Here is an 18741-nt window from a genome sequence, read left to right as displayed (position 1 = left end):
GATGGCCACCATGCTAGAAGGCTTTAAGAGAGGAGGCGACACGTTCATGGAGAAGGAGAAAAGAGCTTTGGAGAGTTTCCTGGCCAGGATAACTCTGCTCTGCCTCCCCATCCTGGTCGTTTATAAAGCCCGAGAGGAAGGAAGAGGGAGCATCTCCTCCCCCCCCCCAGCGCAGGCCATCTTGCAGGGGGGGGAGGGAGGGAGAGGCAGCTGGGAGACAGCGCTGGCGGCTCCGGCTTTGTTTACCCGCCTTGCCGGAACTGGGCTGGCTGACGTGAGCCGGAGGCCGACGCCTCGGGAGAGAAGAGACACCTGGCGCAGGGGCCGGGGGGGGGGGCAGCCCAGGCGGAACTTGGGCGCTCCCTGTGCCTGGCGCTCCTGCTCAGCCCCACACGGCTGGCACTGCCAAGGAGCTGCAGGGTTTAGAAGGCAAACCTGCCTGGAATATTATTATTATTATTATTATTATTATTATTATTATTATTATTAATTACCCCACCCATCCGGATCCCAACTGGTTGACCCCTTTCTTCAACCCCCTCCCCCGTGCCCCACTGACTGGCTCCCCAAGGCTCCATTGTCCCCCCCCCCCACCATCAATGCCTGGGGTCAGCCTGGAAGGATCCTGATGGAGGAGCAGCAAAGAGAAGGAGAGTGCCTCTGAGCACACACAGAGTACCTTTCCCTCTCCCTCCCCAGGGCAAATTCATTTTCTGTGGCAAGAGTGACCTTGGGGTGGGTCCTGAAGGGCACCCCCTCCCCTCTGAAGCTGCGGATCCTACGCCTGCTGAGGCGAACAATGCTTTGGAGACGTTTTCTGCCGCACAGCGCTTTCTAAAATTGTTATTGCCATTATGCCTAAAAATACACTTATCGATTTGCAAAATAATTAACCAGGCAGGTCCCCGACCAGAATGACGGTTAGAGTCTTATAAAACAGCTGCTGCCCCCCCCCCAGCCGCTCCCCAGACAAGTTACTCTGGAAAAGAGGAGCAGCAACAGAAGCAGAGAGGCTTGCAGAGTTCAGCACTTGGCGCAGGAGGAGCTGAGAAAAGGAGGGAGAACCTTTAGGACACAGAAGCAGAGAACCGAAGGGTCTGAAGGGACCCCCAGGGCTCATCAAGTCCACCCCCCTCCAGTGCAGGAATTGCAGCTGAAGGATCCCTAATGGGTGGCCATCCAAGCTCTGTTCCAAACCCTGTTGCTGCAACGGATTATCTATTTGCCAGAGGGTTGGACTAGATGACCCTCGAGGTCCCTTCCCGTGCTCCAGTTCTACTCTCTTTGCTTGAGTGCCGCTTGCTCAACCTCCCAGCATGCAAGAAGGAAAAACAGATGAGGTGGAAATGGATATGGAATGAACTATGGACTAAGGCAGAGGTTTTTGAATTATGGTCTCCAACCTGGGGTCCAGAAATCTGCATGTTGCCACAGTTGGACCGGCACCAGCAGCAAACTGTGCCTGGGGAATTTGGAACGTGGGCCTTGGGGAACCAGAAGATCAGACAGGAGCCGGCTGCTGCAGTCCCGGCCAGAGATGGGGCCAGCCCTGACCTGAGGCAGAGGGGGGCAGCTGCCTCAGGCGGCAGATTTGGGGTGTCATGAAACGGATGCCCATGGCTGGCAATCAAATGTTTCGCTGCTGCATTTTGACTGGGGGGTTTTCCGTTAAAATAATTTTACCAGCCTTGGAGTATTAGGTGCCCCTTGGCTGGCTGGCTGGGGGGGGGAGAGGGGGCACCTTTGGCAGCAAAATGATTTGGGGTGTGGCCCTGGCAAGGAATAGCACCAGGGCAAGGACCAGGGTTTGGGCCAAGGGGACGGAGAGGGAGGAGGCTGCGTGGTTTCTGCACAGCTTTTGCAACAGCCTGAATACGGGGAGCAAAGTGTGTGTGCAGGGGGGGGGCATAGGTAAAGCCAGGATGTGGGGGAGGGATTCTCAGCTGGAAAGGGGAGCAGGCAGGGAGAGGAGCCTGTCTGGATCTGTCTTGGGGAGTTTGAGATGCAGAGGACTCATCCACAGCCCAGCCCCCTCCGCCTGCCTGGGACTCTGGCTTCCATGCTGCAGAAGCTGCAGCTTGGGATGAGATGTGGCTCCCCTGGGGGAAGATGTAAACAAAAGCAGCAGTTGGGCCAGGCTGGTTTTTTTTTGGGGGGGGGGAGAAACTGCTGCAGCAGCGGAAAAGCAGGAAGCAGGAGCCACACGCAGAGTGTGCAGGCATGTGCTGAAGGGCAGGGGGCCAGGCTGGCCTCTGTCCCCACGAAGGGGCCAGGCTGGACGGAGGCTGGAAGAGCATCAGAATGCAAGAAGAGTCTGACCTCATCCAGCCTCCTGTTCTCACAGTGGCCCCCAAGCTGTGTTCACGTTTCACAAGCTGCATTTTGCCCCTGGCTATTGGCCACTTAAGGATGTGGGTGGCGCTGTGGGTTAAACCACAGAGCCTATGAGTTGCCGATCAGAAGGTCGGTGGTTCGAATCCCCATGACAAGGTGAGTTCCTGTTGCTCAGTCCCCGCTCCTGCCAACCTAGCAGTTTGAAAGCACGTCAAAGTGCAAGTAGATAAATAGGTACTGCTCTGGCGGGAATGTGTTTCTGTGCGCTGCTCTGGTTTGCCAGAAGCAGTTTAGTCCTGCTGGCCACATGACCCGGAAGCTGTACGCCGGCTCCCTCAGCCAGTAAAGCGAGATGAGCGCCGCAACCCCAGAGTCGTCCGTGACTGGACCTAATGGTCAGGGGTCCTTTTACCTTTATTGGCCACTTGCGACCAAGTGAAGATGCCCATGTGCCAGGATGGGGCCAGACATCTTTGCCACCTGAGGACCCTTGTATCTGGACTGTTTTCACTCACTAAGACCACATCCTGTAGAATTCTATCCGTTATATTTAATCTGCACAATCAGATCGTATTTCAGGAACCAAAAAGTTTTTTCTGTGCAGCAGGAGCAGTGAAGAACGTTATAGTTAATTGTTGTCTTTGCTTCCACCCTGCTCACAGTTGTGAAGAATATCCCTACGCTATGAACGGTCTGTGTCACCATTCAGAAAACAGTCGGAACAGGCTGATATAGATGTGGACTGTTCTTGGATCAAGGGACTTTTCTTCTTTAAGTTCTCAAAGTTCTTAACCGAGCTCAAGGTGGTCCGCTGATCTAGCCAGATGTTCAATGGATAATCCATCAGTCAGCCCACTGATTGAAAAGTAAGACTTCAGAGCCGTCTTGTCCCAAAATAGCAAGTAGACATTCCATTTTGGCGACTGTAACCCTGCTTTAAGGAGTCCCTTGGCACCTGAGTTTCTAGCCCTGCCCTCCAGTGGCTTCCAGCAACTGGTACTCAGGATGCAGCCCAAGGGAGCCCATCTAGTCCAGCCTCCTGTTCTTGCGGCAGCCAAATACCCCAAGCAACCTAGGGACACAGATAGACTGCCTCTGGGCTTGGAGGCTCCATAAGAGCCTCCAAAGAGCCTGGCTGCTGGATCAGACCAGTGGCCCACCAAGTCCAAGATCCTGCTCTCCTGATGGCCAACCAGATGCTGATTATGGGGAACCACTTCCCTCCTGTGGGCAACTCCCTCCGCAGGGCCACCAGCACCCAAGGGCCAGAGCACCTTCAGGCTCCCATCTCCAGGGGAGGTGGGAAGGAGCCCCCCCAGCCCCGCTGAAACCCTAGAGAGCCACCACCAAGCAGCGTCAACGGCAGAACAGGCAGCCGTCTCTGGTGCATAAGCACCTGCTCTGGATGAGACCCCTGCCAAGGCAGCTTCCAGGAGCCAGTCAGTTTGCTGCCCGTCTGCCAGCTGAGGGCCAGGATCTACCCAAGCGACGTGCCCCCCCCCCGCCTCCAGGCCTCTCCACTCAAGAGCCTGCTTGCCTGTGATGGATGCCCCCGTCCCCACAGGCACAAATAGACATAAACCTCGCGGCCGCCTGCTTCCTGGGAGGGCTGTGGACGCCTAGGCGGGGGCCGCGGATGCCCCTGGCGTCTCCACAGGGACTGCCAAAACATTCAACAAGCCCTTCCATTAAGCCAGAGGATGGGGGGGGGAGCTTTGACACGAGGGATCCCTTTTCCAGGCTGGGTTTCCCCATTGATGGGCGGGCACAGCTGTCGTGAGGCAGCACTGGGCGCTGGAATTTTGCACCCCTAATAACTTTAGGTTGGCCACTGAGCACAATACGCTGAACTGGATGGGCCGTTGGCCTGATCCTGCAGGCAATTCCTCTATTATTATCTCCAAAGCCGACTGCTCTGTCTTGCAAGCGACTCCCGGACTACAGGCGTCATTTGGGTGTCTGACATGGAGAAAACCCATTTACCACGACGGCTGGTATTAACCCGGACAAAGATCCCAGGCCATTGGGCTTCCTATGTGATTTATTCTGCTTTCTAGATGTTCTGAGCCTCCCACAGGAGCGGAGGCTGAACAGGCCATTCCGCTTCCCAAATGCTAAATTCCCCCAGGACGTCCCAAGCCAGACGCTTGGCCCACCTGGCCCTCCAGGCCTGCTCCAAGAGGGAAGAGCACCCCCTCCGAGGTCCCTGGCAGGCAGGCAGGCAGGCAGGCAGGCAAGAAGGGGCCCTTCCCAGCCGGCCTCCCCACAGTCCACCCAGGAAGCCAGGCATGCGGAGCCTGAGCTCTGAGCTGCCCCAAATGCCGACACAGAAGAATTTGAAATATTTTTTCCTAGCTGGGAAGGAGACCGACAGGGCACCAGGGACAGGGCCTCCCTCCTTGATGAGTTCTGGTCGCATGCCAAGTCCCAGGAATTCTGTATCTCCTATCTCGGCCGAGCAAACGCCTTCGCACATTTACGGGGCAAGAGAGACTCTGGTTGTTTTCCCCGTCACTCCTCAGAGGGCAGACTCTGGAACGGTGAAGAGGCTTTGCTGATGCCCCAAGATCCTCTCTGCAGCCCCACCAGCCTCCCTGCACACAAATCGCCCAAGAAGTCGAGAGGCAGCGTCTCTCCCGTCTCCCCCCCACCCAAACTCAGTGGCTAGCCTTAGCTTTTATTTTTATTATGCATTGTGCTTTCTTAATACTATCACATTGCCCTGAGATCTACAGGTATGGGGCAGTATACACATTTAATTAATAAATAATAAATAAACAAAAATCTGAATGAAAAGGGCCCAGGGCAGAGGGGGTGGGCAAGAGTGTCAAAGTCCCAAAGGCAACACCCTCGCCCCCACCCTTTCAAAATGCCCCTTTTTTATTTTAGCCAAGTCAGAGCAGGGCAACTGGCAGAAAAAACAAACGCTTTTATGTACGGCCAACTCTCAACTTGTGCAGAGCTTATGTTCCGGGGGTTGTGTGTAAAGCCAAAATCACGTGTATTCAAAACACACTCTCCCTGCCCCTTGGAATGCTCCCCCAAGGTGCGCGCAGTGGCAGGTGGGATTGCAGACCGAGCCCCTGAATGCCTGCCCCCCCTTACTTTTTCCAGCCAAAATCTCACATGTTGATGCACATAAGTTGCGAGTTTACTGCATACAGACTTCACACACACACCTAAAACGTGGTCAGGAACAGGCTGCGAAATATAGCAAGCCAAGGACCCTCAATGCACCTGCCGTGACGCCAAGCAAGCAGAGAATTCGCATCTGCCGCACAACATTAGCCTCTCCAGATCTGCAGCTTGCTTGTTTTGCAAAGAGGACTTCAAGGCTGCAAAGCACTTGGGAGAATCTCTGAAATCAGAGTGACGGGGCAGGACTGCCCTGTGGTCAAGAGAAGGAGCCTGTGTGGCCCCCATGCAGCCCACGTGGCCCCAGCCGCGGCTTCCAAGGCAGGATACATTATGCAGAAATCAGCAAACACAGCGTCCTTCTGCATAATTCATCAGGGTTGCAAAGCGAGGCTCCTCTGCGCTGGGGAAACATTAATGCAGAATCTAATGTTCCTTGACAAGAGGAAGTGGGCACGTTAAGGAGGCACAGGTGGCTGCGGAGGGCTGTGGGGAACAGATTCACCCTTCCCCCCCCCCAAGCAGGGACCCTACCGTCTTTCCGGTAGAAGCAGATCTCCACCTTACGCTCTTCGGAGCCCAGGAGGGCCTGCGCAATCTGCGCCACCGAGGTCTTCTGTGTGCGCGGCCCATAGAGGAAGTCGCAGGTGCAGGGCTTCTGCATGACCTCGGCGCGAGTGTAGCCGCAAAGGTCGCAGAAGCCATCGTTGCAGTAGATGATGGCGCAGTTCTCCACCCGGGCGTTGGCGATGATGAACTTGCGGCCTGCAGGGGGGGGGGAGAGACAAGGAATCAGCTTCGGCTGGTGGCCAAGCTGCGTCCCTCTCTGGACAGCAACGGATGAATAATAATAATAATAATAATAATAATAATAATAATAATAATGTTGTTGTTAATTTATTTATACCCCGCCTATCTGGCTGGGTTTCCTCAGCCGCTCTGGGTGGCTTCCAAAAATATATTAAAATACAGTAACACATCAAACATTAAAAGCTTCCCTAAACAGGGCTGCCTTCAGATGTCTTCTAAAAGTCTGGTAGTTGTTGTTCTCTTTGACATCTGGTAGGAGGGCGTTCCACAGGGTGGGCGCCACCACCAAGAAGGCCCTCTGCCTGGTTCCCTGTAACTTGGCTTCTGGCAGGGAGGGAACCACCAGAAGGCCCTCGGAGCTGGACCTCAGTGCCTGGGCAGAACGATGGGGGTGGAGACGCTCCTTCAGATATACTGGACCAAGGCTGTTTAGGTCTTTAAAGGTCAACACCAACGCTTTGAATTGTGCATGGAAACGTACTGGGAGCCAATGCAGGTCTTTCAAGGTGTTATGTGGTCTCAGTGGCTGCTCCCAGTCACCTGTCTAGCTGCCGCATTCTGGATTAGTTGTAGTTTCAGGGTCACCTTCAAAGGTAGCCCCACACAGAGCACATTGCAGAGCGAGAGATAACCAGAGCATGCACCACTCTGGCCAGACAGTCTGCGGGCAGGGAGGGTCTCATCCTGCGCACCAGGTGGAGCTGGCAGACAGCCACCCTGGACACAGAATTGACCTGTGCCTCCATGAGTCCAAAATGACTCCCAGGCTGTGCACCTGGTCCTTCAGGGGCACAGTTGCCCCATTCAGGACCAGGGAGTCCCCCACACCCGCCCGCCCCCTGTCCCCCAAAAACAGTACTTCTGTCTTGTCAGGATTCAACCCCAATCTGCTAGCCGCCATCTATGTGGGGCTGCCTTTGAAGGCGGTCCAGAAACCTCAGCTGGTGCAGAATTCAGCGGCCAGGTTGCTTGTTGGGACAAGACAGTTCGAACATATTACACCGATCTTGGCCCAACAGCACCAATTACACTGATCCTGCCTGGGCCCCTTAGTTTCTGGGCCTAATTCAATTTTGAGCTATAAAGCCTTAAGTGGCTCAGGACCGCCAGACCTCAAGGACCGCCTTTTCCCAAATGAAGCGCCCCAGACCCTGAGACCATCATCTCTAATGGCAGAAAGCCCCCTAACCTTTTCAGAATGGGGCTTCCCATTTTGCTGCAGCTAATGCTTCAGAGGGAGGGAAGGAAGGACCCCCCCTGCTAAGCCAACAAGGAGAGGAGGAACAGACTCCACTGGGGGGGGGGCATGAAGCACTCCTAGGAAGCCGCCCCCCCCCTCCACCAGAGCTCTCCTGGGCCCACTTGGCTCAGCCACGGTCTACACAGCAACTTGCAGCGTAGCCGGGGGGGGGGGGCGCAGGGGGGGTACACTGGGCACCACTCACACTCAAGGTCCAAACAGAGGAGAATAGCTTATTTCAAATCACACTCGACAAGCTATTTATGTGTTTATTACATTTATCCCCAAACACGTTTTTGAGTTTCTGCTGAAATAAGGCTGCATTTTAATGTTTTAATGTATTTTAATCTTGTTTTTAAGTTGTATTTCAATCAATTTGTTTTATATTTGGTGTTAGCTGCCCTGAGCCCGGTCTTGACTGGGGAGTGCGGGGTATAAATAACATTTATTATTATTATTTACACCCCCCTCCCTTTTTTCTCCAAGGAGCTCAGGGTCGTGCGCGTGGTTCTCCCTCTTCTCTTCTACTCTCCACAACAACAGCCCTGCAAGGTAGGTCAGGCTGAGAGGCAGGGACCCAAGGCCACAGGGGAGCAGGGAATTGGAACCCTGGTCTCCCAGGTCCTAGCTTGGTGCTGTAACCACTATGCTGCACTCCCTGGCTCTCACACTGGCTCTCATCTCCTGTGTTTGGCCCACTGCACATACAACAAAAAACACCCCAGATCTGCTTAGCTGGCAGGCTGGTGACCCAGGCTGCCTGACTCAAGAAAAGGCCAATTAAAAATGAGTTCAGGGATGACTAATCTGTGCCAAGCGATGCTCCGTATTCTTTGCACACACGACGACGCCTTCTCCTAAGGCGCCCGCTATTATCTGAAATGGAAGTCGTCCCTTCCACAGACTGCAGCCTCCTCTTAAGAACGCTGCCAAGGCTGCTCCTCCCCCATTGGCACAACTGTGTGCCCTCTTCCCAAGGTGCCATCTAGGCCCACCCCCCGCAGGAGTTGCAGCTAAAGCTTTCCTGGCAGATCCAACCTCCTCTTATAAACCTCCAACAGAGGAGACTCCACCACCTTAAATTAACGTGTAATTGGAATCTCCTTTCTTGCAACTCGAATCCGCTCTTTCGGGTCCTCCCCTTGCAGTGGCGTAGCGTGGGGGGTGCAGGGGGGCCCGGCCGCACCGGGCGCAACACCTGGGGGTTAGGGTTAGGGGGCGCAAATCCACGGGTTAGGGGGCGCAAATCCACGGGTTAGGGGGCGCAAATTACTTGCCTTGCCCCGGGTGCTGACAACCCACGCTACGCCACTGTCCCCTTGGAACAGAAGACAAGCTTGTTTCACCTTCCATGTGGCAGCTCTTAGATCACTGGCAGTCATCCACAAAAGCCCCACACACCCCCGCCGTTTGCTCCCACCTGCTCCCTGACACCCCCAACCTCACCTGCACAAATTAAGAGCTATCCTCATGGAAACAAGCAAACTCGCAAACGACAAAACCAGCAAAACAATCCCAAAAGAAATCCAGCCCAGATCTCGCCCAAAAGGATCCCTTCTAGGCAGAGAAAGGTCATTTTTCTCCCTGTCACCTTTTAGAGGGACCCAGCGTGTGTCAGCCACGAGAAGGGCAAATTCCATGCTAGGTAATGTTAGGAAATAAATAAAACAGCCGCTATCATAATGCCCTTATTAAAAATCTACTGTGCAACCACATTTGAAATACTGTGGATGGTTCTGGTGGCCTCACCTCCAGAAGGAGGTTTGTAGAGTTGGAAAAGTTTCAGAAAAGGGCACTGAAATGACCAGGGGGGGGAGGGATTCCCTTATGAAGAAGGAGCGAAGCATTTGCATGGTCTTGGCCAGGATTTTTGTTAGGGGGGACAGAACGACGTGATTGGTCAGATAATTAAGTATTTCTATTGTTTTACTTGATCTGGGGGGGGCAGCTACCCCCGCCCCCGCTATGCCCATGGCACTGGGGACTTTCACATGTACTGCTAGTAAGCCAGGTTTCCCCCATCCTATATTTCTGCATGTGGTTCTTCCTGCCTAAAGGCAGAACCTTACATTTGTCCCTATGGAAATTCATTTTGTTAGCTTGTGCCCAGTTCTCCAGTCTGTGGCAGTCATTTTGAATTGTGATTTTGTCTTCTGCAGCATTACCTACTCCTGCCAGTTTGGTGTCATCTGCAAATTTGTTGCACATCCCCTCAATTCCTTCATCCAAGTTGTTTATAAAAATGTTAAACAACCACTTGCCCAGGACAGAACCCTGCGGCACCCCACTTGTCACTTTTTCCCAGGATGACGAAGAACCATTAATGAGTCATCTTCGGGTTCAATCAGTCAACCTGCTACAAATCCACCTAACAGTTACCTTACCATTCAACCCACATTTTACCAGCTTCCTCATGAGAATATCATGGGGGACTTTGACAAAAGCCTTACTGAAATCAAGATACACTACGTATGTCCACAGCATTCCCCTGATCCACCAAGCTTGTAACTCCATTAAAAAATGAGGTTTGTCTGTCATGACTTATTTTTGAGAAGCCCATGCTGGGTCTTAGAAATCACAGCATCCTTTTCTAAGTACTCACAGACTGACTGTTGAATTATCTGTTCTAGGATCTTTCCTGGTATCAATGTCAAGCTCACTGGCCAGGGTTTACCAGTGTTCCCTTCTCCCTTCTTTGCCTGCCTCCAGTCTGTAGGGACCTCACCTGTTCTCCAGTAATTCTCAGAGATAATAGACAAAGGCTCTGAGATTACACCCGCAAGCTCCTTTAGTCCCCTTGACTCATCAGGCCGTGGAGATATGAATTCATTTAAAGCAGCTAGTTGTTCCCTTACCACCTCTTTTCCTATCTTGGGTTGCAATTCCCTCCTTGCATTGTTTATTCTGTTATCACCTGGTTGGGCTTTGGTTTCCTTTTGGGTGAAGAGGCAAAGTAGGAGTTGAATAATTCTGCCTTCTGTCACCCAATAGCATTTCTCCATCTTCTCCAGAGGAGTTACCACTTGATCAATCTTTCTTTCCTCTGTATCCTGAAACCCAGGAGGACATGATCACTTCCTCCCAAGTTTCCCTGTCCTTCCACTTCATTTATTAGTTCCTCCCTGTTGGACAGATGATCCCCTTGTTACTTCTTCCACCTTCTGGGAAATGAAACTGCCAGCGAGGCAATGGAGGAATTTGTCAGACCTTACATTCTTGGCAGAGTTTGAGTTCCAACAGATATCAGAGAAGTTGAAGTCTCCCACGACGACTATATCTCTCCTTTTCGAATGTGTGCTAATCTGCTCTCGGAAGGCGTCATCCAAGTCTTCAGTCTGGCTTGGCGGTCTATAGCAGACCCCCGCAGTAAGGTCACTGTTGCTTCTCTCTCCTACAGTTTTTACCCATATACTCTCATTCTGCTTTCCATGTTCCAGGGTCATGGATTTCTTCACAAATGTATACATCCTTTACATATAATGCTGCTACTCCCCCCTTCCTGTTTGGTCTATTCATTTTGCACAGGTCACACCCCTCAGTTTCTACATCCCAGTCATGAGTCTCATCCCACCAGGTTTCAGTAATGCCTAACAGGTCATATGTGCCATCCTATACTAAAAGCTCCAGTTCGTCTTGCTTGTTTCCTATACTCTGTGCATTCGTGTAGAGACAACTGAAACCACGAGTCATTCCTCTGCACGCTGCTGCCTCTGTCCCCCTCAGTAAGGAGTCACCGGTCACCACTACACGTCTCCTCCTTCTCTGGGGAGCGGCAGGAATTGTTCTGTACACTGTCCCTTCCACTGCTGCCTCTGTACATTCTGAAGTCTGCAACCAGTGTGCTTGCTCCTCTGGCTGAGAAACAGTGTCTGAGGTGAGGGTGTGGAATTGTTTTTGTAGCTGCAGAGATACAGCATGGCTCCTGGCTGTCCTGCTTTTTGTGTCTTCTTTCTCCAAGGGTTTGTCTCCTCCTCCTCCTCCTCCTCCTCCTCCCTGGGGGCAGCCTCCCGGCATCTTTGTTCCAGGGGAAGCCCACTCTGGTACACCAAAGCTTCTGGCCCCAAGTTAGTAAGTTAGCGCAGGAAATCCAGTTTGCGTAATTCAAATATACCGTTGCAAAGAAGCCAGACTCTTGAGTAATGACGAAAGGGGCCAGGTGGTAGCCGGCCAGCTGCAAATCCATCTCTGCTCCAGGTTAGCCTGCTTGACTGCAGGCCAAGTGACCACAGATCGCAGGCCACCTGGCAGCCAGCCCTCCCTAAATGGGGCATTAACAAGCCCAGCTCCGCCAGCAAAGGAGCCGCCTCTCCCAACTGGCAGCCGGGACGGGCAGCGCTCCAGGCGCAGGTGGCTGCCCTGGAGAGAGCGGAGGCAGGCCAGAATCATAGCCATCTTGTCGGCAGAGAAACAGGTGTGGGAAATTTGCCACAGCCTCCAAGCTGAAGCACGATTCTGGCTCTCCCAGACCATCTGCCACCCAGCAGAGCCCACTGGGCAGGAGAGACAGGCTTCCTGAGGATCTCCTTCTGCTGCGAGGCTGAGCCTTTCCGAAAGGATCCAGGTGGCCCTGGTGGCTCGGTCCTAGATCCTGTGCAAGCTGGCTGTGTCCCTGTCTCTCTCTCCGCAGAACCCAGGGATCAAGCCTCAGAGCTCAGCCAAAGCCCAGGCTGCTTAGCAGCTCCAGCTGGGATGACATTCCTCTCCAGCCCAGGGTTTTGCAAGAAAGAGGGGCAAGCTCCTTGCAGAAGGATACTCTGCAAATGTTGAAGAGATCCTTCTTCTTCACATGCTCTAGGGCTGAAAACAGGCTGTATGCCTGAGAGGAGACCCCGTGGCCTCCAGCCTGACTTGGGGAAGGGAGTAGCCACAACCCTTGAACCCCAAAATTTGCTAGCTTTAATTTCCATCTGCCCTTTGCCATTTTCATTCAGTGCAGCCAAGTTAATCTGCCTCCCCCGCCTGCAAATCTCAAAATCCCCCCTTTGATGTCCCAGGCCAGCTTTTGCCTTCCTTCCACACTGCGATGTTTATCCAGCTTTTCCACAACCCAAAGTATTTGGAGATGGTTATCAGGCTGCTGGTTGCTCAAGGCGAAGCAGCCCCAGTGCCCCAACTGTTTAACCTCCCTCACGCAACGTGCTTTCCAGCGCCTTATCTCTCCCTCCCTGAATCCTCTCCAATTTGTCTGCCTTGGCCTTGAAAGGCAGCTGAGGCCTAAGCGGAGGAGAGCAGGCCGCCCTCCGCTGCCACCACCGCTTGCAAGGAGGAGGACGAGGAGGAGGACGGCAGCAACAGCGGCAGCGGCGGCAGCTGGCCCCCAAGAAGGAAAACAGACTGCAGCAGCCTTTGCAGAGATGCCACACGGAGAGCCAAGAGGCAGCGGGGTTAAATTACCAGGGGAGAGGGAGGGAAGCAAGGCTGTCCAGGGAAGCCAAAGAACCTCCTCTGGAGGTTTGCAAAGAGCAGGCAGCCAGGCATCTGCCAGGAGGACTGAGATGTGGGGAAGTCCTGCCCTAGGCACAGGTGGGGGGAGGGGAGGAAGACCCTCCTAGGCCCAGGAGGAGAGTCTCTTTCATTTCTTAAGGGAATGGCAGATCTAGATGTTATTTTATTGTTGGGCACAAACAGAAAAACAAGCACCGAGCAAAATGTGGATGGGCGGGAAGGATCCAACTCCGTCAGTGCAAGGGGTTTTGCTTGCACAATGGACTTGCTTTCTTCTTCTTCCTCCCCCAAGGAAAAAAGCACCTCTGAGCCTACCCCCAACGCCGCCCCTCCAGCCCAGGCCACTGGTCTCTTTCGCCCTGCTCAGCTCAGGATGATGGGCGCAAAAGGAGAGGCGAGTCTCACATAGTTTTCTTCCCCCTGAAATGTTGCCTTAACTCTGGGGAGGACCAGAAAGTGTTCACAAGTCAGATGGCTCAAGGTTCATGAGAATAGCCACACACATCGACAGACAGCGCATTCTGAGAGGTCACAGGATCACCTCCATCTTTTACCGGTTCCCGCCCCCCCCAAGCTCTGTCCTCCTTAAGATAGCCAGCAGAGGGAAGGCAGGGGAAAGGGTTTGGCCGCTCAGTGGCCCCCTTCCACTCCCTTGGCATCAGCTCAGCGACTCCCCACCACCAGACACAAAGACACACACCAGGTTATCAACACCGCACAACTGCGTGTGTGTGCCTGCACGTGCACACAACCCCTTTCCAGATACACAAACACCATGAGGCATCCAGGCACCCGAACACTACACAAACGCCCACACTCCGCCATATGCTCCACGCTGCTGCTGTGCAAAATCCCCATGGCCAGAGATGGAAATCTGGGCCCTTGCAGTGGCGCTCTGGATGCCGGCACTTGCTCCCCAATAGGATGTGCTCTTGGTGGGTCACCCAGCAAGGAGGAAGAGGGACCCCACAGTGGGAAGCTGCCTCTCCCTCCTTCTCCTGCCCTGGGGCCCAGGGACATGCACCCACCACCCCAAGCCACACCGGAAACAGAGAGAGGGGGTCCTGGGAAGGAGAGCAGACCACTAGGCCTGAGCCCAGGAGTGACTGCAAGGCAGGCAGGCCCCACTCCAAGAGGGGCGGCCGGTCCCTCGCCAGTCCAGGTGGCCAAGCACAGGAACCCAGTCACCCAGCTGGCAAGCGTCCTGCTGCAAATATGGAGCTGCCCACGTCCCCACGGCAGGTGGACACCCCCAGTTGCAAGGCCCCCATTCCCTGGGCAGTTTGGGAGCACAAGGGAGCGGGGGCCCAGCCCACACCTGCAAGCACCCCTTCACAGGGTTGCACACCACCAGCCCTCTCCCACCATCCCCAGCCTGTCAGCCTGACCCACCTGGCGGGGTTGTTGTGAGGAGAACAGGGGGGGGGGACAGTGGGACAGACATGTAAAATAAATAAATGCAACAATAAACAAATGTAGGACCCACTTCTGACTCCAGAGCACTCAACACACAGGGCCGCCACAGACCTGCCTGGGGCTCCCCACATGACCCCCATAATGTCAGAGCACTGACCTCCCCCTTGACCACCCCCAGGCCTCTCTTCACCCCCACCCCCCAACCGAGCAGCCCCCAATTCCGCTCCGGGACAAGACCCCCTCCACCGCTACTTACTCTGCCCCTCGAACTTGCGGATGATGGTGTCGAGGAAGGTGTTCTGGGGGGCCACGTGCCCGCGCCGGACAGGCATGCTGTCAGCCCATGGGGGTGCCCGGCCTCCCCCGCCCCACGCGCAGCCGGGGCCGTCCGCGGAGTCCGAGGGGCGGCCCAGCGCTGGGGCCCGTCAAGCCGCCAGCCGCCCGGCGGGGAGGGAAGGGTGCTCTCCGGCCGCTGCTGCCCCCCAAGCCGCGCCCGGGGCTCGAAGGGGCGCGCTGGGGCGACGTGGGCCCTTCCGCTTTGCCGACGCGCAGTCCGGCTCCGGCTCCGGGGCGGCGTCGGCGCGGCCGGGCGCTGCTCTCCCGCAGGTGTCGGGGCTTAGGCGGCGGGCAGGGGGCGTCTCCGGGCGGCGCCCAGCCCCATGGGGCGCCCCGACAGCGGCTGGCCCGGGAGCCCCGCCGGGCGGCTGGCGGGGGCCGAGGGAAGCCGCCGTCCGGCCCGGCGCCCCGCGGGCCTCTCCTGCTCGACGGGACGGGCCCGGCTTGGCTCGGCGGCGGCGGAGGCAGCAGGAGCGCCCTTATTTAGGCAAAGGCGAAGGCAGCGGCGGGAGGGACCGGAGGAGGGACGGCAGGCGGGGGGGGGGGAGGCGGCGGGGCGCCCGCTTCTTTCTCCGGCCGGCTTGCTGCTGCGTGGCCCCGGGGGCGCGTCTCCGCCTTCTGGTCCGCGCAGGCGAGGCTCCGAGCGCGGCGGTGGCGGCGGCGAGGCCGGGCGAGAGATGCGCGGTGGCGGCGGCGGCGGCGGCGGCGGAGGGAGAGCCCGGCCGAGGCGGAGCCAGAGCGCGCCGCGCAGCCAATGGAGGCGCCCAGCGCCGCGACGGACGGACCGGGGAGGGTGGCGAGAGCGAGCGAGCGAGCGAGCGAGAGAGGCGGCTGGGGGAGAGGGGGAAGCGGGGCTGCGCGGGAGAAGCTCCTGCGGGCGCGCAGCCCCGGAACCCGTTGGGAGCGTCGAGACGCGGCCAGGCGGGCGAGGGCGCCGAGATCGGCGGGGAGCGGACAGCGCGTCCTGGGAGGGCCGCTCCCTCGGAGACCCCCCCCCCTTCAAGGAGGCGCTTCTGTGCTTGAGAGGGGGCGCCCCCAAGCTGAGTCCCTGGGGGGGGGTCCCCCGACCGAGTCCCAGCCCGAGCGGTGCCAGGGAGAAAGGCGGGCTCCCCACGAGGCGCTGTCCGGGCTCCGACGCAGGTCGGGGGAGGCTGGTCGGGGCTCGTGGCCCCTCGGGAGCCGGGTCAGCTCTTTGCTCCTCGCCAGTTGGTGTTGGTGTGTTTGGGGCGGGGGGAATTCACGCCCCACTTGGTAGCCTCCATCATTCGGAAGGGCGCCCCCTAGCATTGCAGAGTTGGAAGGGGACCCCGGGGTCATCTAGTCCAGCCGCTTGCCAGGCAGGAAGTCACAGCTAATCACCGTTGCATCAACCAATAGGTTCCGTCAACTGATTGACAACTTTTAACCAACAAATAATAATAATATTTTTATTTATTTATACCCCGCCCTCCCCAGCCAAGGCCGGGCTCAGGGCGACTAACAACCAATAATAGAAACGAGTTGAATGAGTACAACTTAAACAAGATTAAAAGACAACATTAAAACATTAAAACAATTAAAATGCAGCCTCATCACAGGAGGAGAAAGGAAAAAGAATCCCAACCCCCAAACACACAGAAACCAGCCAGCAGACATATTTATTGTAGGAAAAAGCACTCCCATTTTAGCTAAGAAAATTGATCGAAGGGGTGACTGGATCAGGCCAAAGAGGTCCTACCTAGTCCAGCATCCTGTCCTCACAGCCAGATACCCTAAAGGAACACCCACATCAGGATCCGAACTCGCCTCCTGGGGTTTCCAGCGATGGTACTCAGAAGCACTGCTGCCCCCTACTGTTGAGGCAGAGCATAGCTAGCAGCCATTGACAGCCTTCTCCCACTCCATTCATTTGTCTAATCCTCTTTTGTTGTTGTTTAGTCATTTAGTCGTGTCCGCCTCTTCGTGACCCCCTGGACCAGAGCACACCAGGCACTCCTGTCTTCCACTGCCTCCTGCAGTTTGGTCAAACTCATATTGGTAGCCTCGAGAACACTGTCCCACCATCTCATCCTCTGTCGTCCCCTTCTCCTTGTGCCCTCCATCTTTCCCAACATCAGGGTCTTTTCCAGGGAGTCTTCTCTTCTCATGAGGTGGCCAAAGAATTGGAGCCTCAGCTTCAGGATCTGTCCTTCCAGTGAGCCCTCAAGGCTGATTTCCTTCAGAATGGAGAGGTTGGATCTTCTTGCAGTCCATGGGACTCCCAAGAGTCTCCTCCAGCACCATAATTCAAAAGCATCAACTCTTCGGCGATCAGCCTTCTTTATGGTCCAGCTCTCACTTCCATACATCACTACTGGGAAAACCATAGCTTTAACTATACGGACATTTGTTGGCAAGGTGATGTCTCTGCATCCTGTGGAGGGAAGCATCACTGGAAGTTCCAGTCTCATGAAAGAGGGAGAAAAAAGTTTCTCCAGCCACTTTCTGGGAGCGTTGCCTGATTTTATCCACCTCTGTCATGTCTCTTCTTCCTTCCCTTTCTCTAAGCTGAAAAGTCCCCAACGCTGCACCTTTTCTTCACAGGGGATTCGCTCAACCCCTTGATCATTTTGGTTGTCCATTTCTTGACCTTTTCTAACCGCAATGCCCTGTTTTAGGTGAGTGAACAAGAATTATACACAATATTCAAATGCAGTTTCATCATAGATTTGTATAACAACATTATACAGTTTTATCAGCATTATCTCGGTGACTGAACTATAAACCCCAGAAGCCCAGCAACATGGCCAGTTGCCAGGGATGATGGGAGTTGTAGTTCCAGATGACCTGGAAGGCTCCCCCCCGCCTCCTCTGGGGCCACCATCTCTGGTCTTCTCTGGGGATGCCAGCCGGCCACTCTGCCCAGGGCATCATCTGGGCACCAACACCTTGGGCTTCTTGTTTCTGAATGCATCTCCACTGATGTAGATTGACTAAATTGATGGGTTGACTTTGCCATAAATGGTTTGTGATAAAGCAGAGACATCACCTTGCCAACAAAGGTCCATATAGTTAAAGCTCTGGTTTTCCCAGTAGTGATGTATGGAAGTGAGAGGTGGACCATAAAGAAGGCTGAGCGCCGAAGAATTGATGCTTTTGAATTCTGGTGCTGGAGGAGACTCTTGAGAGTCCCATGGACTGCAAGAAGATCCAACCTCTCCATTCTTAAGGAAATCAGCCCTGAGTACTCACTGGAAGGACAGATCCTGAAGCTGAGGCTCCAAGACTTTGGCCACCTCATGAGAAGAGAAGACTCCCTGGAAAAGACCCTGATGTTGGGAAAGATGGAGGGCACAAGGAGAAGGGGATGACAGAGGACGAGATGGTTGGACAGTGTTCTCGAAGCTACAAACATGAGTCTGACCAAACTGCGGGAGGCAGTGGAAGACAGGAGGGCCTGGCGTGCTCTGGTCCAGGGGGTCACAAAGAGTCGGACACAACTAAACGACTAAACAACATGTACCTTTACATGCACTCAGTTCATAGGCATTAAGTCTAAACTGTCCCTTTGTGATATTGAATCCACTCTATGTTCACTGAATTGTGGATCTGCTGATGGAGCAGCGTTCCTTCCTGCCCCCCCTTCTCGCCCCTATCTGGGTGGGGGGAAGAGACACTTGCATCCCTCTCCCACCTGGGAGCCTTTCTCTGCTGCCAGGTCTCCTCTTGGCTCACATCCAGGGAAGCACCTGGAACCTGCCGGGTTCTGGGCTCCCTCCTCCTTCTTCTTCCCCTCTCAGGTCTGGGCCCAGGGGCTCCTGGCTTCTCTCTCCAAGCCGCCCTCTGTCCCTCTGCTCCACCTCAAAGGGCGCAGAGGCTGGTGGTATTTTAGGACTTGGAAGGAGCGCCGGGTCCCCTGAGAGCCACCCAGGGCAAAATGTCAGAAGTGCTCACAACAAACAAGCCAGAGGAGAGAGAAAGGGAGAAAACAGGAGGATGCTGCCTTCGCCACAGCAGGGAGTCCAGGTGAGGGGGGCCTGGGGGCGCTCCAAGGTCCTGCTCACCTG

The 18741-nt window shown here is 55.1% G+C and overlaps 1 protein-coding gene across 2 annotated transcripts in view; it reads right to left on the bottom strand.

Annotated features, from left to right (window-relative positions):
* Window positions 1-14966, bottom strand: part of KCNH2 (potassium voltage-gated channel subfamily H member 2) — an 83838-nt gene extending 68872 nt beyond the window's left edge. Inside the window, exons 1-2 of one of the 2 annotated variants that reach the window (XM_079996407.1) lie at window positions 14637-14966; window positions 6004-6234 (exon numbers count right to left, since the gene is read on the bottom strand). In XM_079996407.1, coding sequence (XP_079852533.1) covers window positions 6004-6234; window positions 14637-14712 — 307 coding nt within the window. In that variant the 5' untranslated portion in view covers window positions 14713-14966. The remainder of the gene's footprint in view (window positions 1-6003; window positions 6235-14636) is intronic. The other variant, XM_079996406.1, reaches the window with a different exon arrangement.
* Window positions 14967-18741: the final 3775 nt, after the last annotated feature.

Source organism: Podarcis cretensis (genome assembly GCF_951804945.1).
Source record: "Podarcis cretensis genome assembly, chromosome: 12".
Taxonomy (NCBI): Eukaryota; Metazoa; Chordata; class Lepidosauria; order Squamata; family Lacertidae; genus Podarcis; species Podarcis cretensis.
This window is presented reverse-complemented; position numbering and strand designations above follow the sequence as displayed.